The 25,653-nt window shown below is 40.6% G+C and overlaps 1 protein-coding gene across 1 annotated transcript in view; it reads left to right on the forward strand.

The window, feature by feature from the left end:
* Positions 1-23,433, forward strand: part of il1rl1 (interleukin 1 receptor-like 1) — a 40,447-nt gene extending 17,014 nt beyond the window's left edge. Inside the window, exon 12 of the mRNA XM_063499407.1 lies at positions 22,520-23,433. Within this exon, the coding sequence (XP_063355477.1) occupies positions 22,520-22,780 (261 nt within the window). The 3' untranslated portion in view covers positions 22,781-23,433. The remainder of the gene's footprint in view (positions 1-22,519) is intronic.
* Positions 23,434-25,653: the final 2,220 nt, after the last annotated feature.

Here is a 25,653-nt window from a genome sequence, read left to right on the forward strand (position 1 = left end):
CAGTTGGTGTCAATGAATCCAACAGCCACCTCACTAATGGTTAAAAAATATAAAACAGCTAAACCAACATAAAACACCAACAAACAAATCATAAATACTATATTAAAGTGGATTTTACCTGTACAGCTTTTAGCTATGTGCTGGTTCCTTAAAGCGGGACTTGGTCATCAAAATGTTGAAAATCTGCTCTAGAAAAACAAACAGAAACAATATCTGATCTGACTTCAGTGTTAGCAGACAACATAATCTGCCCTGTCATAACTATCACTCAAACTATGAGAAATCACAGTATATTGTTGACTTTTATATTTTTTGATGAATGTGGTAAAGGTTGGGCTCCAGTCACACAGTCCTAGAGCAAGTTGGTGACCTCCTGGACACCACTAGTCTTTAAGAAAAAATATGCATAACTGGTATCTTCAGCGAGTGGTTGTTAAAGTCCCAATCATGCAGGCACAGAGACTGGTCACTAACCCCTTGGCAACAACAGGTGGAGTATGAAAAGTGTGTGTTTCCCAACCAGTTGGAGATGGGAGTCACCAGGCTTAATCCAGTGTACAGAGGTATGGTACTGCATTGAAAACCTCCTTGCAGTTGGTTTGCTTGCAGACAGATTGCTGTAGTCACCTGTCGTTTGCATGGATGGTGTCAACCCATCTGCTAAAAATTGCCAACTACTTAAGTGTGGCACAAACCAGAAATTTGCCTTCAAAATAAAAGTTGTACCTTTTGAACCATGTTGATTGCAATGGTAAGGCAAACTTTGGATTTGACGGTCAACATTGTTAATTTTGTGTTTGTGTTGCAGTTTCTCTTAGGTTTACTTCTGTTCTGCAAGTAGTTGGCAAGTGTTTGCAGACAAATCAGTGTCTTCTTTGCAGCCAATTTCATTTAGCAACAGTTAGCAGCCTCCAGCATGTCATGATGTTCATGAAACAAACCAGCAGAAACTGTGCCTGGCAAACAGTATTGATGATTCGGGTTAGTTTCAGTCATTTACTAAATGACAAGGCTCTGATGCATTCATGGTCATCTTTCCGAAGAAGCATATTTGCAGTGTGATGCTTTTCTTTTTGTTCTTTTTTTTTTTTTTTTAAGCAGCTAGGACATGAGTAAAACCAGCCAGTCAGAGTCAGCTGAAGGAAGGAGTGATGCTAAAGAAGGGTTTACTCACAATCATGGGTATATAAAATGAGATCTACAACATGATGTGAAAGGAACCTTAAACTATGTTTTGAAAGGTTCAGAATAAGATTTATACTCTGATATAAGTTTACGCTGTGACAAAAATTTATACAGTTAGAATTTATACAGAAAAATTATATTTAAAAGACACATATTTGGACTAATTGACATTCTATCACATTCTACAAACTGACTTTGGGGTGGTGCATGTTATTCCAAAACAAATCTGCAACTATAACTCTGTGAGGTCTGGTTTTCTATAATTTGGCTAAAATGTTTGCCAGTATTTGACCTATTATTACCAAAGTAGTACTCTTTTTGTTGTTGTTGTTGTTGTTGTTTTTTACATAATTTGTTTGTCTAAATCAAAATATTTGCAGTAGGGTTGAAGTATGATGAAGACTTTTCAGGCTTAAATGTCACCAGCTAAGACACAAAAGACAGAAGGAGGAAGAAGACAGGAAGGAAGGAAGGCGTTTCTGTGGAGTTTGAGACAGGGATGGGCATGATTCATGTGAGAAATATTTTTGATTTAGTTTCTCTTTCTGTTTGGCTCAGTTTTCTGAAACTCCTGCCTAGCTGGGTAGAAAAAAAGGACACCTGGTCTGGCCTCCATCCCACAGCTCAAGGAAGGCAACACAGCAGATGAAACTGTTCTGAGCAATCATTTCTCCAGTATAATGAGTGCTGTCACACTTAACAGTACAGTAAATAAAGACTCATGATTTCATTCAGCAACAACATTTAATGGAAAAACCAAGGCCTTTCAGGTGCTTCATTTGTGGTTGCACAGTTAAGTATATTTAAGGGTAAATGGAGTGGAGTTAGTTTAGCTTAGGACACGACTTTATTCTAGACTGTAGTCCTCTCTAAGTTCTCCTTTCTGTAGAAAAGCCAGACTAAGGATCAGGAGTATTATATATCAAACATCTACTTCCACTGTCACAAGACAAACTTGTGCCATTTTCTACAACTTCCTTATGCAAATAAATTGCAACAGCAAATGTGTTTCGAAGGAAGCATAGTGCAATCAGTTTCTGATTAATAAGACAAAAATTACAATATTTGGCAAGTCCACCACCAAAAACTTTCCATTTGCAGTGATTACAGCTTTATTAAACCTTTTTAAGCACTCACAGCATTTCATTTTAAATTTAGGTAAAGATTGTGACTCCTGACATGACACAATTGTTTGCTTATTACTAGCCACAGATGGGACTGAGTCATACACTTTGTACACCCTATCATCCAGCCTAACCTTATGCAAACTCTACTACAGTTCAAAAATGTAGTGTTTCAATTATTGGCAAGTTTATTCTGAATAGCAGTGTAATTTCTCAAGTCATTTTCCCTCATGCACTGTAGCCCTGAAATCTTCTCAACACTTTTGTGATGCATCTGCATTTGACAAGGATCTGACACAATCATCAGATACAACCAGGGCTAGCCCATGTGGCATCTAATTGGCATCTCTTAGCAAAAACAGCAGTCTGAAGAATTTGCATTATTATGCACATTATGTGTCCTGCCTACTGCAAACTATCCAGCAAGCACTCTTATCTAAACCAAATGTAGTATTCCCAGAAGAGAGACCATCTCTCACCATGTGCTCCAGTACATGTGAAAGAGAACAACTCTGGACAATATCCCAATGTCCTTTCATGCATGAAAATAATGCTAACATGAGATTAGAAAATACAAAACTTTTCCTAACCTTCATACTTAATCATGCTTAGAAACTATGTAGAGTACAGTTCAACTATGAGTAGATATTGTATTGAAAGAGTAGACATTATAAGGCAACATGTTAATATTTTTGCAATACATATATTTCAGATACATTTAGGATTAACATGTTATGACCCGTCAATAACAACATGTTCTCATCATGATCAATAATACGCACAATCAAAGCAAAATAATGTTGCAAAAGGGACTTTTTTCTTTGGACACCACAAAGAGAAATACATGCAAGTTGTAACAAATTAAAACTGCCATTTAAAGGTGAATTACTGCGTAATGTGTCAGAAACAAGTCATTCGTTTTATAAAGTAGTTGTCAACTAATCAAGCCTTATCTCTGAAGACATTCTTTTTTTTCCTTGTCATTGTTGACGCTAGTAGTTCAGTGAAATATGTTTATCAAAGAGGAAGAGCTGAGGCATAGATCTAACCACTGGCACTTCATATGGCATCTTTGCCTGAAAGGAAAACTGGATTTGGTCACAAGGGTTTGTAATGCCACCCACAGTTTACAGTTTTACTTAAACATTTTATTTTATTTTATTTTTCCTCTGGAATGAAGTTACAGCTCCAAATGATAGCTGGTTTACAAGCAAAAGTGGCTGCTGAATCATAAGGGAAAGCTTTTGAAATGTGTTCAGAGAGCTCACTCAGCATAAACAGAAATGCATCTGTGACTAATAAAGAGTTCATATTTCATATTTCGTGACCACTTTCGTTAACTTTCAAGGTTAAAATGTGTAAAGTTGGAACTCTGCGTAGCGCTCAAAGGTCACACTAATTTGAAACAAAGTGATTAGAATCCAGTCCTGACATGTGAATCCACACACAGATACACACATACAGATGTGACACAATGTGCTATTTTGAAAGTTGTTGAGTAGATAAGATTTGCATTAGTGGTGTGGGGCATATGGTGTGGCCATTGCAAACGTTAAATGTCAGATCTATTTTTGTTAGTTTGTTGCTTTGCACTCTGTGTTTTTTGTGATATCAAAGTCAAATGAGAAAAGATAAAAACGTGTCTACATTTACAACATCTAAATTTAAAAAAAGGAATTTAGTGAATTATGATCTGTCTAAAAATTGTTTACTCACTTGGAACAAAACGAGACACAAACTAGTGCTTTCCTGTCATGAAAAAGACATGCGGTCACTGGTTTTCTTCTGTTCAAAGTAAAGAAAATGTTTTTTCTCTTGCATTTTGCAAAAAAAACCCCATTGGCATAAAAAGTCTTTTGCAACCCACATACACATGAAAATGAAGACTCTGCTTGGTGAGCATGGGGTAGAGGAGGAGGCATGAAGACACACACATATACATCCCCCAATATGGTGTAGTAAGGCTGCTGGTGAGTTTAGAGAAGGTGCTGACTTTCTTTTCTTTTTGTTTTTTAACAAACCGGACATCAGGCGGACATGTTGAAATCTGAAACTGCACAGTCATACTCATACTAACGTAATCATGTGTGATGTCATCCGGAAGTGTTGCAATTCTTTTTTCGTGTCAGGGATATAAGATGAGAAGTGCTTTCTGTACCTCTCCTTATTTATTTAGTGGCTATTACATGTATTTACATTCCAAACCATGGCCTGCAGTTAAAAACTTCAGCAAGGACTAGATACATTTGTTTGTTAAAGGACTGTGTCAAAAGTCCAAATTGAAATAGTTTATTGTTTTCTGATTTTGTATTTTTACATACAGTCAGGTAGTACCCTTCAGTAATTAAGATTTAACAAGTCAGCTTTGGGCATTTGGAGAATTTTGCACATATGAAAAGTTTCAAGTCAAATAAAAAATCAGAACCAGGAAAACTAACATGCAAGAATGAGCTATAAAAAGCGCCCAAATCCTTTAAGCAACAAAACCAGTAACAAGGGACAGAAAAAAGTGCGATATATAACAACAGATGTGCTTTTGAAAACTTCAAGTGGATCACAGTCAGATGAGCTATGACTGGGCAAGAGGTGCTCATTTACTTTACATTTCTTGAATTTATGGGCTCCTGCAATGACTATGCACTGCAAAGCTGGCAAGGATAGAGAAATGAGAGAGAGAGCAGGTGGCATGGAGCACTTTACCCCTGGATCAAACGTTATAGTAAAGGATAGTAAACTATACTCAGGATAGTAAACTGAGTATAGTAAACGCACTGCATTTGCAAAAACAGCCACTTGCTAGATGAGCCATGGATTCAACAAGACCTCTAAAGCTGGGCACCAAAACATTAGCAGGAAATCCTTTGTAACCTAGAAGTATTTAAGTGCTCTATAAGCTAAATAAAAATTAGAATTGGTAAGCTAGGAGATTTGCCCTTTGTGGATCATACTTATTTTTTTAGCAAAACTCACAGATTGATCTGAGATCTTCTGCCATCTTTTTGTCAGTTAAAAGATGCATCAGGATTTAGCATTCATTTGTTTGACTGTGTGTGTGTACTAGGTTTATATATCTTTGTGGGGACCAAAAATTGAAGTTTACTATACTTGTGGGGACCAACAGCCCTTATGGGGACAAAATCCACATCCCCATGCTTTTGAAGGCATTTTTGAGACTCAAAAGGTGGTTTTAGTGTCAGGGTTACAATTCGGTTATGTTAGGGTTAGGCATTCATTTTTGGTGGTTAGGGTAGGCAGCTAGGGAAAGCATTATGTCAATTAGATGTCCCCACAAGGATATGGAAACACGACAGTGTGTGTGTTTGTGTTTATAATTTAATGATGTTTTATATTCCTCTGTAACCTGGAGTAGTTTAGAGCAGGGGTGGTCAATTAATTTTCCCAAAGGGCCACATGAAAAAACTTGGACTGTTGTTGGAGACCACACCAATAAGCTTATAAAGAGCTAAAATTAATATTGAGCAGAATTTAGTGAACTTGTTGTTCTAGGCCTCTACAAAAGTCCCAGTTTCTCATTTATCCCCATGGTAAAATTCATTGCCCACCCCTGGTTTATAGGCTGAATGTGGGAACAATGGCTATCATTAGAAAATTTACAAGATTTTCTCTTTAGCAAATCTGAATTTAAAAAAGCCTCTCTCTGCCCTGCTCTCTTTCTGTAAATAAATCTGCAAAATCTCTGCTGTGTTTGTATATCTGTACAAGAATTGCTATTCAATGTGTAGAAGATGAGCTGCTGGGCTGGCGCTGTGAGAAGGATGAGTCATTGTGACTAAATAGAATGAACACCTCCAGGTCGAAACGCCTACCTCAAAGGCAGGATGCTCCTGCTGAAAGAGGCCATAGTATCATCAGGGAATACCACTGCCATTCAAGGCTGTGGAACAGTGTTTAGATAGGTGGTACATTACAAATGAACATTCACATGAATGCCAAGACCATTATCAACCTTTCAGTGAGTAATTATTGAGGTCAACAAACATCCTGACCTGGGCAATACAATCCACCATGACATAATTTCAAAGAGCACGGCATAAATATATCGCTACTTGTTGAGCTGCTTTTCAAAAGGAAAAAATAAGGTTAAACGGGGATGGAGGGAATGTGTTGTTAAAAACAGTTTTATGGTAGGTATATTATTTTATTAATACAAATTTTTCTTTATTATAATTTTATTACTATATTATGACATATACCTATAGGCATAATCTGATTCTAATGTGTTTTAAGATTCAGGTGCCTACTTTAGATGCTTTCAGCGATGGCAACATCAAGCTTCAGAGTGCAAATGTACAGTGCTGTGAAAAGTATTTACCCCCTTAAGGATTCCTTTAAAAAAAATTAAAATAAAATTAACAAGGGAGATGAAGCGACGAAGTGGGGATGATGCAACAATGAGCAGAGAAAAACAGAGGGCTTAAATATACACAGGTTAATGAGAGGATGGGAAACAGGACCTGGAACTAATACAGACTAACAGGACAGGAAAAGCAAAACTGAACATGCTGAACACAGGGTGACAGACTCTCAAAATAAAACAGGAAGTACAATAACCACGGAGACAAAGACTACGACGGGCTTGACAATGGGACCGGAGGAAATAACAGACAGGGGAACAAGGCTGACTGGGGAGACAGAAAGGGAACAACAAAGGTGGAGACAAGACTCAAACAAACATGATGGCAAGGCTGACAAATCTAACAGAACCTAAAGACCAGATGACAAAACCAAGACCAGAAACTACAAATATTAGACAAAGCAGAAAAACAACTAAAAGACCCAGAACCAAGAATATACACTAAATCTTAGAATATCAAATAAACCAGAATCCAAAGACAAACACTGGGTACTGTAACAAAGATAACCTCAGTAAATACAACATGCATTTTTTAAATGATGATTCATTAAGGGAAAAATCTATCAAAACTTACAGGTGTGAACGGCCTGATTGGATATGAGTCTGGTCTTTGACTAGGCCACTCCATTATTTATTTATTTTTGAGCCATTCAGAGGTGGACTTGCTGGTGTATTTTCTTATCATTGTCCTGCTGCATAAGCCAAGTATCGTTGAGCTTCAAGGCATGAACTGATGATTGGACATTCTCATTTAGGATTTTCAGGTAGAGAGCAGAATTCATGGTTCCATCAGTTACAGCAAGTCATCCAGGTCATAAAGCAGCAAAGCATTATACTATCACCCCCATATTTGACTGTTGGTACGATATTCTTTTTGTGAAATGCTGTTAGTTTTATGTCAGATATAATGGAACTCCAAGCCTCCAAAAATTTCAACGTGTCTCATTTGTCCACAGAAAAATTTCCCCAAAATCTTGAGACTCATCAAGGTATCTTTTAGCAAATGTCAAATGAATCCTTTTGTTTCTTTTGGTCAGCAGTGGTTTCACCTTTTAACTTTCTCGTGGATACACTGACCTTAACTAAGGCAAGTAAGGCCTACTGCTCTTTAGATGCTGTTTAGAATTCTTTAGTGACCTATTAGATGTGCTCTTGGAGTAATGTTGGTAAGCCAGCCACTCTTGGGAAAGTTCACCAATTCCAGATTTTTGCCATTTATGGATAATGGCTCTTACTGCGATTTACTGGTGTCCCAAAACCTTAGATAGTAACTCTTTGTAGACTGATAGATGTCAATGACATGTTGTCCAGCTGTTTCATTAGATCGTAGCATGCTGCATTGTTTTTTGAGATCTTTTAGCCTGTGGATAGTGAAACTGAACTCAGCTTCTCAAAAAAACATATGATGACTCACAGTTAAGTCATGTTTTAACAAGGGGTAAATTAGTTTTTCACACTTGGCCAGACAGGTTTGGATATGTTTTTTCCATTAATATAATAAATCTTAATTTAAAAACTGAATTTTGTATTTTTGTTTAATCATGTAATTGTGACAAATATGCAAAAATAAAAAGTGCCAGAGAGCTTCTATAGGACTGGACCACAATGACCATATTGTGTCCACAAGCACAATTTTGGGTGCTCATAAAATTGGGCAAGGCTGGCTTTTAGGCTTTATATTATGAACTTTATTTCATCTGCAACTTAAACTTTGTCGAGAAATGTATTCAGGCGACTATGTGTGTATGAAGCCATTAAGAAATAAAATTCTTTCCCTTAATTTGGGTGTCTTTACATTTCCTTTTAAGCAGGTTTAGTTCCATCTAAAAACTAGTAAGCTTAATTTGGGAGTAGTTTTTAGTATTCTATTACAAATTGAAAACTAATGTTTGAAAACCAAATATATTCCTGCATTTATTTGTTGGAGACTTGATGTAAAAGCAAGAAAGTTTTTCACCTCTATTTCATGTTTTTTTCTGGATGGATAAAACGTTATCTAATTATCAGATTGGGAATCAAGATGTGACTATATGTGCAAAGAATCACTTTCCAATCTCTTCACTTTTATTCAGCTTGCACATGCAATGTGTAACAGGTATTACAATTAAATAATATGAGATGGGTATTAAATTATTGTCTTGACAACTCTGGACCAGTATCAGAAAGTTCTAGGTAAGACTATGGAGCCTTGAAAGGATCAGCAGAGAAGGAACCACACAAGGATAGATAAGATATGATTTGAATAGAAACTGTATTGAAAAGTTATGAGGTTTACAAACCCTGCCTGTCTAAAGCCGGCTTCCTACAGTGCACAAACGCACATTAAAGGACCCAAAATAAAATCAAAACCAAATATCCTCTTTAAGGAAATTCTCCAAAGAGTTTCAATTAAAGAGCTTCCGCTCCTGTTGCTCAGTCCACTTCTCTTTGAAAAGAGAAATTAGAGTTCCTTGTGTGTGTGTGTGTGTTTCTGTCCACTGGTTCTAACACTACCCGGGTAGATTTTTAAAGTGTCAGTCTTATCTGTGTCAAGGGATGTAGTGATAGTCCTGAGGTTCGCTGAAGATGGATCCCACGGCTGGCCACACCGTACTCTGGTCCGTCTACAGTCACTCTCTTGGGATTGGCTCGCCACTGAACCCACAGGGTTCAGATCTCAAATGATCCAGTCCTGGTCAAAAACCAATCGGAGCTCGTGGTGAGATAGCTCGCCCGGCTGACGCAGCTTCCCACGGCCGTATTTCACAGATTTCAGATCCAGGATCTTTCAGCTAATTTGGCGGTTGCCTCGTGAGTAATGGCTTTCACAACAGGAAATGTTGACTCACAGAAAGTCATCTCAAGGCATACTCGCCTCCTAGTGGCAGGGAGGGAAAATTACACCTCCAACCTTATGCAGCAGCACAACCCACAAATCTGATGTGGGTTACACTCTCCCCTCCTGAACTCTTGCACGTCCCTGTGCATGACAAGGTTCACACAAATGTTTCTTGGGGGGAAAGGCAAGAGAAGAAGCAGGTGCTTCACCTTCATTTACCATGTCATTCCACGCATCGGTCAACCCTTGGAAGAAAGACTTTACCACGGTGACAATTGGTTTCCCCAATTCAGTGTAGGCGAGCCTCATTGGTGGTTGACGATCCCGCTCAGACCTCCTGACATGGATATCAGTGTCAGCACGTTCCTCTACTTCACCACTCTCCTCTTGTCCTTCAGTTCCAGGATCATTCATCACATCCTCCAACCTTTCCGGGAGGACAGGGATCTCTTTAGGTTGGTCCTCACTTAAGTCCTTGACCTCATTAAGCAAATCCTCTTCTCCTGAACTGCCATCCAGCGGCATCCTTTGTCCCTCAGATTCAGTGGATGCACTATCATCCATCTTTGCTTTTCCCACAGATTCATGGAGTTCAGGTGCTGGTACGTCCGCAGCAGGAGGTGAGGTCTGACCATCATCTGGAGTCTGCTCATCGCCACATTGATCTGTTTCATGGTAAATTGATGTGTCATCAGGCATAACATTGGCACCTTCCGGAACATCCGTTGACTCAGCGGAGATTGATGTCAGGTTATGCTTGGCGTGACTGGAACCTAGGTCTCTTGGGGCATTTTGCGTTGCAGCACCCCCAGTCGTCTCAGAGAGTGGTTGTATTTCGAACCAAGCAATGGGAACAATGTCCTCCTCGTCTGAAGACTGGTCAAGCTCCGTTGTGCTGTTGGGAGTATTCTGACGTGTCCTAGGCTTCCTAGCTCGTTTGGGCTGAGCATGCTCCTCCGTTGGTGCAGCAAGAAATCCGCATGGGAGTAAGAGGTCGCGATGCAGCGTGTGCTTGGGACCCTCGCCATTCTCTGGTCTAACTGTATAGACTGGGAGGTCTCCAGCTTTCTTCACTACCACATGGACTGTGGACTCCCACTTATCAGCGAGCTTGTGCTTCCCTCGAATACGCACGTTTCTGACGAGTACTCTGTCGCCAACGCCTAAAACAGAAGGACTCACTCGCTTATCAAACCGAATCTTATTCCTCTCAGCTACCTTGGCAGCAGTCCTTGTGGCAACTTCGTAGCTCTGCTCAAGACGAGATTTAAGGTCCTGTACGTATTGGGAATGTGACTTGTGTCGCTGTTCTTTCACTGGTAACCCAAATGCAAGGTCGACAGGCAACCTTGGCTGGCGTCCAAACATTAGTTCATATGGCGTGAACCCAGTCACCTCACTCCTGGTACAGTTGTACGCGTGGACCAACGGCTTTACGAAGTCCTTCCAGTGGGATTTTTCTTGACTTCCCAGAGTGCCAAGCATGTCTAATAGAGTGCGATTGAAGCGTTCCACTGGGTTGCCCCTTGGGTGGTATGGTGTTGTTCGCGTTTTACGGATGCCCGCAATCTGACAGAGTTCCTTGATCAACCGCGACTCAAAATCAGGACCTTGGTCACTGTGCAGCTTCTCCGGGAATCCATAATGGATGATGAAATTGTCCCACAACCACTTTGCAACTGTTCGGGCCTTTTGAGTTTGTGTCGGTCCAGCTACAGCATACTTGGTGAAGTGATCAGTGATCACGAGGATGTCCTTTGTGTTGCTTCTGTCCGGTTCCACAGACAAAAAGTCCATGCATACTAATTCGAGTGGTCGCGTTGTCGTTATATTCACCAGAGGTGCAGCTCTCTCAGGTAGAGCTTTCCTGCACACACACCTGGTACACGTCCTTATTTTCTTCTCAACGTCCGAAGCCATTCTTGGCCAGTAGAATCTAGCTCTGACTAGATCCACTGTGCGTTCCTTTCCCATGTGACCCATGTCGTCGTGCAGACTGGTCAATACCACGTCCCGAAGTTCTTCAGGCAAGACTAACTGATGTTGTGGGTGTCCCTCTTCTAGGCGTGTTCTATAGAGGATGCCATTTCGGAGCTCAAACTTGTTCAATTCTCTCAACAAGAGAGGCAGATCTGGAAGCTCGGTTCTTAGACTAGGTGGTGGTTTCACTCCATGCTCAATCTGGGAAATGACATGCTTAATGCACTGATCAGCTCGTTGCTTGTCCCTGAGGTCCTCTTCTCAAAGGTTTGGGATGATGGGTAGTCCTCCAAGCCCGTCCTCATGACCAAAGCTGTCAGGCACCGCATCTGCAGAAATGGCCAGGCTTTCAACCAGGGAGATACTACCATCACAGACCATTGCATTGTCGGCGCAATAGATAAGTTGTCTCTCACAAATGGCTTGGACGACTTCTGGATTAACCACTTCAATGTCTCCTGGGTCAGATAGGTGATGTTGAGTGAAACGACGTATCCTGTCCCACTCTTTCTGAGATGGTAGGTCGTCATGCAGATTGCCGTGAGGGCGTCGCGACAACGCGTCAGCGTCTCCATTTTGTTTTCCAGGGCGGTACTGGAGCTTAAAAGAGAAGGTGGAAAGTGCAGCCAGCCACCTATAGCTGGTTGCATCGAGTTTGGCAGAAGTAAGTATATAAGTGAGAGGATTGCTGTCAGTGACCACCGTAAACTGATTGCCATACAGATAGTCACTGAACTTCTCCGTCACAGACCACTTCAATGCCAGGAACTCGAGCTTGTGAGCCGGGTAGCGGGATTCACTACGTGATAGCCCTCTGCTAGCGTAGGCCACAACACGCAGCTGCCCCTCCTGCTCCTGATACAAGGCCGCTCCGAGGCCGGTGGAGCTTGCATCCGTGTGTAGGATGTAGGGCAACGTGGGATCTGCAAAGGCTAGAACTGGGGATGTTGTTAGTTTTTCTATAATCATTTCAAAGGCCTGCTGGCAGGCAGGTGTCCAACGGTCCAGAAATGGTTCTTTTGGGTGGTAGTACTGCCCACTCTTGTCTTTTGACTTGGAATGCTTCTGAACAGGTGGGTACCCTGATGTCAGATCATTCAGAGGCTTTACTATGTTTGAATAGCCTTTGATGAACTTCCTATAGTACCCGCAGAATCCCAGGAAGGCTCTCAGCTCTTTTAGGCGTTGAGGAACTGGTCAGGTCTTTAACGCTGCTATTTTCTCTGGGTCTGTTTCCACTCCCCGCTCCGACACCACATGTCCCAGATAACGAACCGAAGACTGGAAGAACTTGCACTTTTCTGGAGACAGCTTCAGCCCGTACTCCTTCAACCGGTTGAGAACCTTGATGAGTCTGGCTTCGTGTTCTTCTAAAGTCTTTGAGAAGACTATCAGGTCATCCAGAAAAACTACAACCTCCTTCAGGTTCATGTCGCCCATGCACTTTTCCATCAGCCTCTGGAAGGTACTTGGGGCGTTCGTTACTCCTTGAGGCATGCGATTAAACTCCCAGAAACCAAGTGGGCAGACAAAGGCAGTCTTGGGCTTATCAGCTTCATCAACCTCAATCTGGTAATAACCAGACTTGAGGTCGAGAACACTGAACCACCTGGAACCAGAGAGTGCTGCAAAAGTGTCGTCCATCCTTGGGAGTGCGTACGCGTCCTTCACTGTCTGCAGGTTCAACTTCCTGTAATCAATACAGAGGCGAACTTGACCATTTTTCTTCCTGACCACAACAATGGGAGATGAAAATGGAGACTCGCTCTCACGAATCACTCCAGCATCGAGAAGCTCTTGAAGATGTTTTCTGACGGCTTCCACATCATTTGGGTGGATTGGCCGGGCCCTGTGCTTGAATGGTGTTTGGTCAGACAGCTTGATGTGATGCTTTACTTTATCTGTCCTCCCAAAGTCAATATCATTCATGGCAAAGACTTCAGGCATGCCATTCAGCTTTTCCACAATTCTGTCTCTCCACTCTGGAGAAATTTGAGATTCCCCAAAGTCAAAGACAAGCTTAGATTGATCAGGGGACTTGGATCCAGGTAGCTTGGTTGGCTCCTGACCCTCCGTCGCACTCTGTTTGTGCGGTAGAATAGCCTGGATTGCATTGAGCTCAGCAATCACGCTCTTGGCCGGAATAGTGATGTCGTGCTCAGACGCATTAGAAATCACGACTGGTAGCCTGAATGGGGATCTGGTTGGTATGTTGAGGAGGCAGGTCTTTACTAGAAGTCCTCCAGGCAGAGATGATGTAGGGTACTCCACGATGGCACACTTCTCCGACTGGAATCCCTTGACTGCTACGGTTCCCTCTAATACAACAGTTTCTCCAGCCGGAACAACCTTCTTTTCTTTCCCATGCATCCTCACCACTCCAATGTTACTGTCGTGACATTGTTCATGTCGCAGCTGTAATACTTTCAGCACAGTCTTGTAGCCATCTGCGGAAGTGTGGTGGACCACTGGACCTTTCTCTTTGTGCATGTTATATGCCACATCAAGGGTGTTAGTACCAATCAGTACATGAAAGCCAGATGTTCCACTGTCTGGGACCACTAAGGCCAAGGTTGGGACATCACACTCCTTCCCCAGGAATTGTTCTGGGAAGGTGATGGTGATTTTAATGTAGCCCAAATAAGGTACGGGTAACCCATTGGCACCCTCAACTTCCAATAGATCATACAGTGGCTCTATCTGTGTTTCAAACAGATGTTGATCAAAGAAGGACTTGGTAACCGTAGTCACTTGTGAACCTGTGTCAATCAGACAGTTAAACTGTTTATCTTGGATCATCACTTGGCATGTACTCTTTGTACCTATCAGTTTTGGGGAAACCTTCGAAAGGTGTTTCCTGACATTACACTGGTTCAAAGCAGCACTTAATTTAGGTGTAGCGTCTTTATTAACAGGGCGCTGGTGAGCTGCTTCAGCCTCAGTTTGCCCTACAACTGAGGCTTCATCTAAAAATTTTCATTGGGAGTTAGATGGTCTGTTGCATCCCAAAGACGCTGCTTTTCTCTTAGCTGACTTCTTTTTTCATCAACGAGAGTGGGGTTTGGTTCGTTAGTGCAAGTTGAGGAAATATGGCCATCCTGACCACACTTAAAACAATACCAGGCCTTTGGCCTTGCGTTCTGTTTTGGGTTGGATGGCTTCCAGCTTGGTGCTCTAGAGTTAAGCTTAGGTGGTACTGGTCGGCTGGATGTGTGCTCAGCGCTCCCCTTGGGTTTCGAGGTCTTTTGGGGTTTCTTTGACATCATTGCGGTAAGCTGGCTCTGAAGAGATGCGACCTGCTGTTTGAGTTCCGCCAATGTGTTGGACTCGGGTGGGATCACTACTTGCTGGCTGCAGGCACATGTGCTTTGCGAGCTAGTAACGGCCCGCTGTCGATTTGAGCCGAGGTGCTTCTTCATGCGTGTGACTTTGGCTGCATGTCTATCCTCTTCAGTACGGATCTGTAACAGGAGCTCTGCAAATGCTGGAGGGTGACTTTTCTTTTCTTCTAGGTTGAGGTCAGAGAGCAAGATGTTGTCCCAACAACCGCGGCAGAATTGCTTGAGAATATATTTGTCTGCTTCTTCAGCAGCAATTCCTCCCCTCTTAACAGCAAGGTTTAGAACAGCCTGGAGGCGGCAGAGGTAGGACGAAGCCTTTTCACCAGGGTCCTGAAGGGTGTTCATAAACTGGGCGAAAAGTTCTTCGCCATCTTCAACAGTTCCAAAGGCTGCATCCAGCAGTTGAAGGTAAGTTTCAGGGGTAGCTTCAGGACTTAGCCTTTTGACAATATCTGCTGCAGGGGAAAGCAAGCTCTCAACCATTTTCCGAGACTTCTGAAGATTGGACAGAGTGGAATCTTTCCTGAGAAGCTCAGCATGTGATCGCCATGTGTCGTAATCGGTCTCATTACTGGGCCTTGGGGTTTTGCCTGAAAATGGGTGAAGCTTGATGGGAAAATGTGGATATGTGTTACAGTCACTTTTCCTTACAATGTGTTCAATGATGACCTTTTGAACTTCAGGTGGATGCAGGTCGCTCTCCCTGATGGGTAGATTTTGCCTCAGGATGGTGGGTGGCTTCGGTTCGGAGCAATCTTGACCGGAATCCATCAAGGAGGGACTTCTGAACATCCGGTGATCTGAGGTTTCAACTGTTTCAAGAGATGTGTCGAACGGCTTGGCTACAGATGCCTCATCAATGCCGTCTGTTCCAATTACCTCACTGATCTCTGACATCATGTCTTTCAGCACTTCTTCATAGTCTTTCCCACTTAATTTTGCCAATTTCTTTATCTCATTGAGGTAAGTTTTGGTAACATTGCAGCCAACTTTTGTAGTGTAAATGCTAGCCAAAGCTTGAACGAGATACCTGACACTTGGGTTTTCTTTGAGTTCATGTGTGTAAGGCAAAAGAGGAGATAAGGCTTCAATGGCGGCACCATCTTGATACTCAATAATCAGGTTTTTATAAAACTCTGATTCAGCATCAGTTACTGGAACAAGCCTAAAAGAACCATATTTCTTCAGAAAGTCTATAATCTCCTCATCTTCTGGCGATTCAAGCAACCCACTCACAATCACTGCATTTGGGACTTTGATACCTGAGTTAGCTATGAACTCCATCTTTGGCAACGACTCTAAAACATTTAAACAACTTTTTTTTTATACAATTCCCCAAACATGAGATATGTTTCACTGCTGACACTTAACTAGGCTCCTGGCTGGCTCGCCACTTTTGTAACAGGTATTACAATTAAATAATATGAGATGGGTATTAAATTATTGTCTTGACAACTCTGGACCAGTATCAGAAAGTTCTAGGTAAGACTATGGAGCCTTGAAAGGATCAGCAGAGAAGGAACCACACAAGGATAGATAAGATATGATTTGAATAGAAACTGTATTGAAAAGTTATGAGGTTTACAAACCCTGCCTGTCTAAAGCCGGCTTCCTACAGTGCACAAACGCACATTAAAGGACCCAAAATAAAATCAAAACCAAATATCCTCTTTAAGGAAATTCTCCAAAGAGTTTCAATTAAAGAGCTTCCGCTCCTGTTGCTCAGTCCACTTCTCTTTGAAAAGAGAAATTAGAGTTCCTTGTGTGTGTGTGTGTGTTTCTGTCCACTGGTTCTAACACTACCCGGGTAGATTTTTAAAGTGTCAGTCTTATCTGTGTCAAGGGATGTAGTGATAGTCCTGAGGTTCGCTGAAGATGGATCCCACGGCTGGCCACACCGTACTCTGGTCCGTCTACAGTCACTCTCTTGGGATTGGCTCGCCACTGAACCCACAGGGTTCAGATCTCAAATGATCCAGTCCTGGTCAAAAACCAATCGGAGCTCGTGGTGAGATAGCTCGCCCGGCTGACGCAGCTTCCCACGGCCGTATTTCACAGATTTCAGATCCAGGATCTTTCAGCTAATTTGGCGGTTGCCTCGTGAGTAATGGCTTTCACAACAGGAAATGTTGACTCACAGAAAGTCATCTCAAGGCATACTCGCCTCCTAGTGGCAGGGAGGGAAAATTACACCTCCAACCTTATGCAGCAGCACAACCCACAAATCTGATGTGGGTTACAAATGGGTATGCTTACTTCACTCTGAGCATGGTCACAAAATCTCAGCTCTGTTTATATAGCTCTACAAGAATAGCCCAACCAATCACAAACAGAGACAGGTATTTTGAATCCCCCAATCAGCAGCCACATTAATGCTAGGGAGATGAGTCACAGTGAATAAATAAAGGTAGACAGCTGACTGGTGGGAAGTATCTGAATCACCAGGCAACAGTGTCTCATTGGTGGACATGACAACCAATGACAAGTGTGAATGTTTATGTTCCTGAGAAAAGAAGAAAACGAATGACTGTGTCATAGTTAGTGAAAGGAGAGCAGTTTTGACTTTAGCTATTAACTAATAAGCTGTAGACTGACTATTTTTAAGAGTCCTACAGTTGTTACAGTCTGAATACAGAAATGAAATATGATTTGTAATTTCATTCAGTGACAAAGGATTACTTTGGTACATTATAATAATGCTATCTTACCATTCCTGTTTATTTTAATGTTTTACATGTTTTTCCTGTTTTCTTCACATTTCTTCTTACGTGTTCTGTCACCTTAACTGAATGTTGACTTAGAGAAAAAACTACTAGATGCAAACAGTAGCTTTAGCTTTGTCAGACAACCACAATATCAACCAAAGTGTTTTCCATCAATGCTCACACATTTTTGTAAGAGCTGCTTTCTGCACTCCCTTCATCCCCAACCAGTCATAGTGGATGGCTGCGTCTCACTTAGCCTGGTTCAGCTAAAGGTTTCTTCCTGTAAAAGGGAGTTTTATCTTCCCACTGTCACCAAGTACTTGCTCACAGAGAGTTGTGTGATTGTTGGGGTTTCTTTCTAACATTGTAGGGTCTTTAACTTAGAATATAAAGTGCTGCAGGTTTTCCTCTCTCTCCCTGTGTGCCACTAGAGGAACACAGATTGAAAGTCCAAAAAAAATGTCCAATCAACTAGAGTAGGCATATTGAAGTTTATCAATTGTTAAATATCGTGCTACACTGACTATTTTGATACAAAAACAGTGCAGATAAAAAGTAAGCAAAACAAATGTCTGCCTAAGATTAGCCAGACTATGTATGATTTTTCAGCTGCTGCCTCAACACAATATATTGTGAGTTTACAGGAACTTGCAGTGCAGGAATACAATATATGGATAAGACATTAAATATTGGACTACTACATGATACCAGGAAAACACCACCTGATTTTCTACCTCATACTACACAAAATACAGAAAAAGGGGGAAAAACGATACAATAAGGCATCCACTTCATCTTTGACATCTTAAGAATTCTTGCCTCATATATTAAAGTTGGTCAGGCAAAATTTTGACATGAATCTGCCTTTGCTGACGACCCTATGACCATCATGTCAATAAATCACAAAATCAGAGAACTAAAATGTATACAAAGACTGGAAACAGCTGGAAGGGAGCAGCTATAAAATTGACTGAACAATGACAACAATCTTGTTTATTTTGGTTCATAATCTACCATAAAATTTCCACCATTAACCAGTGATAAACAGTTTCTCTGGTTCTAAATATTCTGCGGCTTAATACAGGGATTCCCCTGCACCCACACACACAGCTGCAAGTGTAAGGATCTATGCGAACCTCGTGGTTTGTTTTAAACTACTTGATGGGTATAGTTTATTTTACTCGAGACTGGTCATTTATCACTTGTGGAGGAATTTATTTACCTAAAAATAAATAATAGAAAATATTGTTCCATGGTGTTTTGTTAAGAGAATTTTTATTAGGCAGCAAAAACGGCGTAAGGGCGTGTTTCTGTCAGTTCTTTGTGTTTGAGGTCTCCCCTTGGTGGAACAAAAGATAACATCTATACTCACTCCAGTTTCAGTGAAAAATGCTACAAAGAGCTCGGCAAGAATGTTTTGTGTTAATATCTCGTGAATTTTCAGCTCTAACATATCCTGATAAACATTTCACTGTAGAATGTTTACAGACAAAACAAATAACCAAGACAAAGTAGAGTGTAGGCATGCATCGCATTAGTTTGCTTACCTTTGTGACAAAACCACAAAAGTTACTGCTTCATGTATTTGTTGAAGTGATATTTTTATTTTTTAAAATACTGGTGTAGCTTTATATGATTTGTAATTCAATAATCCTTTTTTTTAAACTATTCCTCTGTGCAGCTCCTCAACTCAAGCCTTTGGATCACAGGAATAACCTCATAATTTGAATCATTGGCTCTGCCTGATATAAGCATTCCCCATTGTAACATAGAAGTAGTTTTGCTCCCCCCACATTCCTACTGTAAAATTGTCGTAATGATATCTAATGCTATCTATTGTGTCTTAAAAGCTCTTTTGGTTTTTTGTTTGTTTTGCAGAGGTTATGGGTTGGGTAAGTGAAACTGAAAGTCTTCACAACTGTCTGTCATTCAATAGTAGGAAGCTCAGTGACTACATCCATTGGCATTACGATTCAGTTTTCATTTCTGTTCAATACCATTTATATAGCACCAAATGAAAACAACAGCTGCCTCAAGGCACTTTATACTGTAAGATAAAAGACCCTACAATAATACAAAAAAAACCTTTTCCAATTAAACCTGGTGTTGTTATTTTAACCAGCTCATGCATAAGTAATTTTGGTCAGTGATAGTATGTAGCTCTCCATTTAGAATTTAAAAGAAGCCACGATTTTGTCAGATTTCATAGTTTAGCCCAGTCTTTGGAGTGTCAGTTTCTATTCTCACTATAAGTAGAAAACTAAGCAAGGAAAATCATGTGATGTGTCATAGACTGTATCACATTCAATACAGTAACGTGATTATGAGGAGAAATTTTAGGGGAAATTCAGTGCAGTGGGCAGAGAAAGTAAGAGCGTTTTTGTTTTTTTTGTTTTTTAAACTTTAAGGTACATTCAGTTGAGTGCATACAGGTTTATGCATGCTTCTGTGCAGGTGGGTTTTTATTGTTGTTTGAATGAGAATCAGAGCTAGCTTTGCTGCCAGGTACTTTCATATGGGACAAGAATTCACCTTGGTAAAAATAAATAATGAAGCACAATGCTTTCATTCATTAGGTATCAGTGATAACAACTTTGGGACAGCTTGATATTTATTTTCTTTGGTGAGGTATTTTTCTCTGCCAGATATACTTTAAGCTCAAGAACCATTCACCTCTACAAATAAAAAATACTTAATTTGTGCTTTTCTAAAAAAATCTTCATGCATCTGTGTGTCTTGGTATTAAACCTTTGACAAAGCTCTGCTTAATAACACCGTAAGGCGCTTCAGACTCCGCCTCAGCTGCACCAGACTGCACCTCAGCCGCATCAGACTCCACCTCAGCTGGGAGCACGTTAACAGGCCCTTTGGAACCCGGCACCGGCTCAGCCTCCGGAGCCACCTTCACACCCCCGCCGCCAGGCTGCTCTACAGCTGCCTTCGGGGCAGAAAGGATGCCTCGCTCCACCAGCCCTGCACACAAAGCGTCCTTAACCTCCGCTTTACGGGCACTATAGGACACTTGAACATCATAAAAATTAGCAATAATCAGCAAATCCGCTTTCCTGCACTTCTCCAACTTATCCCATGAAGGCGAAGTAACAAAACCATCCAAAGAAAACTCCATAATCACACACACCCACTACACCCCCCACACCAAGAAAACTGCCAAACAGACCAGAACACACGAGAACCACAGAACAAGGCAGAGGACGAGCCCCCAATTCATGTTACGACCCGTCTAGGGCCAGGCAATAACATGAGTGAGGCACTCGCTTCCCCCCCCCCAAGACCCAAGCAGCCACAGGAAACAAATCCGTTCCTTATAGTGTGATTTATTTACAAAGTGATAAATAAAAGAGGAACAACAAAACGGGAGTGTCAACACTTCAGGGTGAGCCAAGGCCAAAATAATAAACAAAACAAATCTACACAAATCCCGCACCCCTGACCTTACCAAAACAAAGTCCAAAAAATAAAGACAGAGTCTGACCTCCTTAACTAGTTCAAAACAGGAGAAAACTGGTGATCAAAAGAAACGGCAGCTCACCCCTACCCACTCCACTTCCACAACTTTCAGACAACACTGCAGCCAACGACTGCCACAGGTACACTGCTGGGTCCTGAGGAGAAACGCGAGGACCTCCCTCGCCGTAGCACTCCAGCCTCCTTTTAATGGGCGGGTCCTCCAGCTGGAACCAGTCACGTCGGGACGGTGTATCCACGCACCAATCGGAGCAGGGCCCTGGCACAGCTGAATTAACATAAACAGATGTTACCTGCCCAGAACAAACATGAAAATGCAAGTTCGTAACAATCAGATAAAAAGGAGAGATGGAGGAGAGAGGGAAAAAATGAAACTGAGATGCAGCTAAATAAGTACCACTTGGGGACCAGGGCCATGTGCTACAAGTTCAATACATCCACTCCATATGGCTTTATACATGATGACCATCAACTTTATTTTGGTGTAAGTAAGCAAACAAGCAGTAATAGCAGTTACACATAGTTAAATAGTTGGTGCACAATTGAATATTTTGAATTTCATTTTGAATTTTTCCTTTCAGTTCCATTAATGGTTCCATTAATTTATGGTTAATTTTTACTAATTTCATTGTTAGTTTGAACCTTTTTATTAACATAATGTGGGTGACCTGTTAAGAAGTTTAGAAAAGGCATTGCAGTTATCAGGCGTCACTTACCTTGACACTGGCAAAGGTAAGTGACATATCATATCTGTCTATTGGACTCTTAATTTATTCATGCAAATGGGGAGTCTTCTTCACACACTAAGGTTAATTATGGAGTTACACAGGGCTCTGTACTAGGACCATTTCTATTGACATTATACATGCTTCCCTTAGGCAGCATTATTAGAAAGCATAGCATACATTTTCATTATTATGCAAACGATACCCCATACACAAATTAGTTAACCTGCAGGTTTAATTGAGATTATTTTACTGAGCCATAAAAATATAAGAAAAACAACTTTGTCCATCTAACTACCCCTTTTTCACTCTCTGTGTGTTCATACACTGCTCTGCATTTAATCATTAGTTCTTAGTAATCTGGCTCTTTTCACAGCGTGTTTTTTCTCCTATCTCCCCTCACCCCCAACTGGCTGCCCTTTCTTAATCCTGGTTCTGCTAGCAGTTTATTCCTGCTAAAAAGAAGTTTTTCCTTCCCACTATCACAAAATCCTTGCTCATAGGAAATTTTCTGATTGTTGTGGTTTTCTCTCTATTGTCGTAGGATCTTTACCTTAGAATATAAAGCGCCTTGAGACATCTATTGCTGTGTTAATAAGGAATAGATTGATTGTTGTGAAAACAAATGATTCTATTTATATGTTTATTATTGCATCATATTTTTATACTTAAGTTTATTCTATTTTTTCAATGTGCAGCACTACTAGATAACATTTATGTAAATAAAAATACTAAGTGTACAGTAAAGGGGTGACTAAAGTGTTGTTGATCATTTACCAGGTGGGGCTCCACCATGCATTGGTCCAGAGGGAACTGAGTGTGATTTTGATCCAGCTCGGAGACACAGGGCCACAGCAATACACACACCTCCCCCCGGGCTTGCAGCACCTGATTCGTAAGAGTGCCCCTTTGAAGTGGCCAGAGGGCTCTGGAGGCGCTGCAGCATGGAACTCTCGCTTCTGGAAGAGAGTGAGATACCTGATGCCTGCCACACCTGTCAAAAAATGTGCACAGTCTACTGTTATCCAATACATCTTTTAACGCTTTATGTTGAATTTTTTATACATATGTTGGGAAATGTAAAGAAAGGATGATCAGTGTTTAACTGCCTTTTATAAATCACAAGAAACCATTATACTCCATTATACATTATACATTATCATATAGTTTCCATTTCAAAGTCATTTTGTTCTGTGATGTTATTTTATTGAGCTAAGTTGTTTTTCTTGTTTTGACTCCTAAAACGGTAATTTCCCACCTTTTGAGAAAACCAAAGAATTTATTTTTCTTTTCTTTTATATAATAAAAGTATTTGTATTTAATTGCTCACATGCTTATCACTCCATATGGCTTTGTACATAATGACCATCAACTTTATTTTGGTGTAAGTAAGCAAACAAGCAGTAATAGCAGTTACACATAGTTGAATAGTTGGTGCACAATTGAATATTTTGAATTTCATTTTGAATTTTTCCTTTCAGTTCCATTAATTTATGGTTAATTTTTTACCAATTTATTTGTTAGTTTGAACCTTTTTATTAACATAATGTGGGTGACATGTTGAGAAGTTTAGAAAAGGCATTTCAATTCCTGGATAGGCTAAAGTCTATCATCGAAAAGATTTAATTATTGTTTAAAGCTACTGTTTTTTATTTTTATCCATTTCAAAAGCCGATAAAAACATGAAATTAATGTCAACAACATCAAAGTAAAAAACTGCCTATGGGTGAAATAAATTCCACAAATATTAAAAAGAGGGTGGATGGTTTCTGCTCTGTCCTTAGCATGTTAAAGTTACAAAGTGTTTATCCAGTAGAGGGAGACAAATACCACTGTTACTGTGTGTTCGTCAAAAGTTTCTTTACCCTGTGTTCACTTTTAAGAACACAGGGTAAAGAGATGGGGAGGGGACAATAGAATCATAAAAGATGACTGACTACGTTGCTGTTGCTAAATGTTTAATATTAGTGAACTTTTTTCAAAACCACATATATCTTCATCAATAATGTTTATGTCAGGCTGGTGTTCATCGGCGTAACTTTGTGCTGAACATCGGGGGGGTCAAGATCTCTGTCTAAATAAATAAATCTGGGTGAATTCCCAGATGATTAAACATGCAACTATTTTGCTGGTAATACCTGAAGTGAGTAAAGAAAATTAACAAGATAATGCAAGATAATAAATAATTTTATTAGGGGGGGTTATATTGGTTGGGTCTGATTATTGGGGGGGTCATAACGCCCCTAACCCCCCTGGAAATTACGCCACTGCTGGTGTTGCATATTCTTAGTTTGTTGGTCTTGTCTTTCTTCCAAGGTTTTATTATCTGCTTCTATTCCATTGTCTGCTCTTCTCCTCTAGTTGAAGCTTCTCTTCTTCAGTTTGTTTAATTTTGTTCTGTAAATGTTTCAAATGTTTCTCTGGTCGAACATTTGAAGGCTGCGAAAACAACTGCTGCGAACAAACCGACTAAAAATTGCTGCTTCTCACTCCTGTTTATGCAAAATTTTCAAATGATTTAAGATTCTAAAGGTGTCCTTGTGACATCATCACTCACTAAGCCAATGAGATTGTCAATTGACATTTTTAAATGGGGATTTTTTTTTAGCCAGTTTTCAAATTTAAGGTAATATTTTAGTGTTTCTTAGTTTTAGATTAGTTGGTTAGTCTAGTTTTTTGCTTAATTTAATGAATAAAAATAACTGCAAGCAAACTAGTGACAAAGATGATGATGAATAATGGAGGGAACATGAATATCTGCACCCAGTGTAACTTGCAGATGTATTGAATGGTGTTAAAACCATCCATTAAAAATCCAGACAACTCCCAGGGTCAGTGGGTTTCAATTATATCTTGATGCCATACATGCAGTGCTGTGCAAAAGTGCCATTGCTTTGGAACTGAGTGGACTTATATTGATCAGAGAGTTAGAACAACGAAAAGAAACTTAACATGAAAGGAACTAATATGGGTTAACTGATAGTTGATACAAATCAGGACTTAAAACCAAAACTGACCTGGGAAGAAAGAGAAATATATTTTTGTTTTATTTATTTATTTATTTTTTTAAATTTGTCTTCTTCTTCCTTCTGGGATTTGGATACAACGAGTAAAGTATGCATATTATACACAAAAATACACTATTACCCATTTCTTGTTTCTATAATTAAGATGAATTATTCTTGAATGAAGACACTGATCTGACACATGTCAAATTTAGCAAATGATGTTTATTGTCCCCCCATCTCTCTACCCTGTGTTTTAAAAAGTGAACACAGGGTAGGGAGATGATGGAAGAAATGAAAAGGGGTGGGTGTGGAGGGTAAAGAAGAGGGTAAAGGAAAGGTAGAAGGGGGGAAAAGAAGGGATAGAAAGAAGGGAAAAGACAGGGCAGAGAAAACCCCAACAATCCCCTCTGAGCAAGCACTGGGCGACAGTGGGGAGGAAAAACTGCCTTTAAACAGGCAGAAACCTCCGGCAGAACCAGGCTCAGGAGGGGACAGTCAACTGCTGGGACTGGTTGGGGGGTGAAGGTGAAAATAGAAAAGGGATGAAGAAGGGAGGGGAGAAAGTAATTGATGGAGAGGTGTTTGGAGAGAAGGGGACAGAGGGCAGAGGAGAGCTGAAAATTTAGATGGAACAGAGTGATTGCGTGAATTGTGTATCGATCTTGAAAGACCGGATTGTTTCTTTCTTTCAAGATTAAAAAAAAGTTGGTAACTAAGTATTTCGTCTGAATGGCTTGGCGATGGCTCTGCCCAGTGCCCAAAAGAACCTGACAATGACAGAACGCTTCGCTTTTGGTTTTCCCAGACGATCTTTTAAACTAGCCAAAATGCATTTTGCAAATTCACTTTCTTGTAATTCCATTGAAACTATAACACGTTCTATAAAGCCCATGGTGTTGCAGAGGT

The sequence above is a fragment of the Pelmatolapia mariae genome, linkage group LG16_19 (genome assembly GCF_036321145.2).
Source record: "Pelmatolapia mariae isolate MD_Pm_ZW linkage group LG16_19, Pm_UMD_F_2, whole genome shotgun sequence".
Lineage (NCBI taxonomy): Eukaryota > Metazoa > Chordata > Actinopteri > Cichliformes > Cichlidae > Pelmatolapia > Pelmatolapia mariae.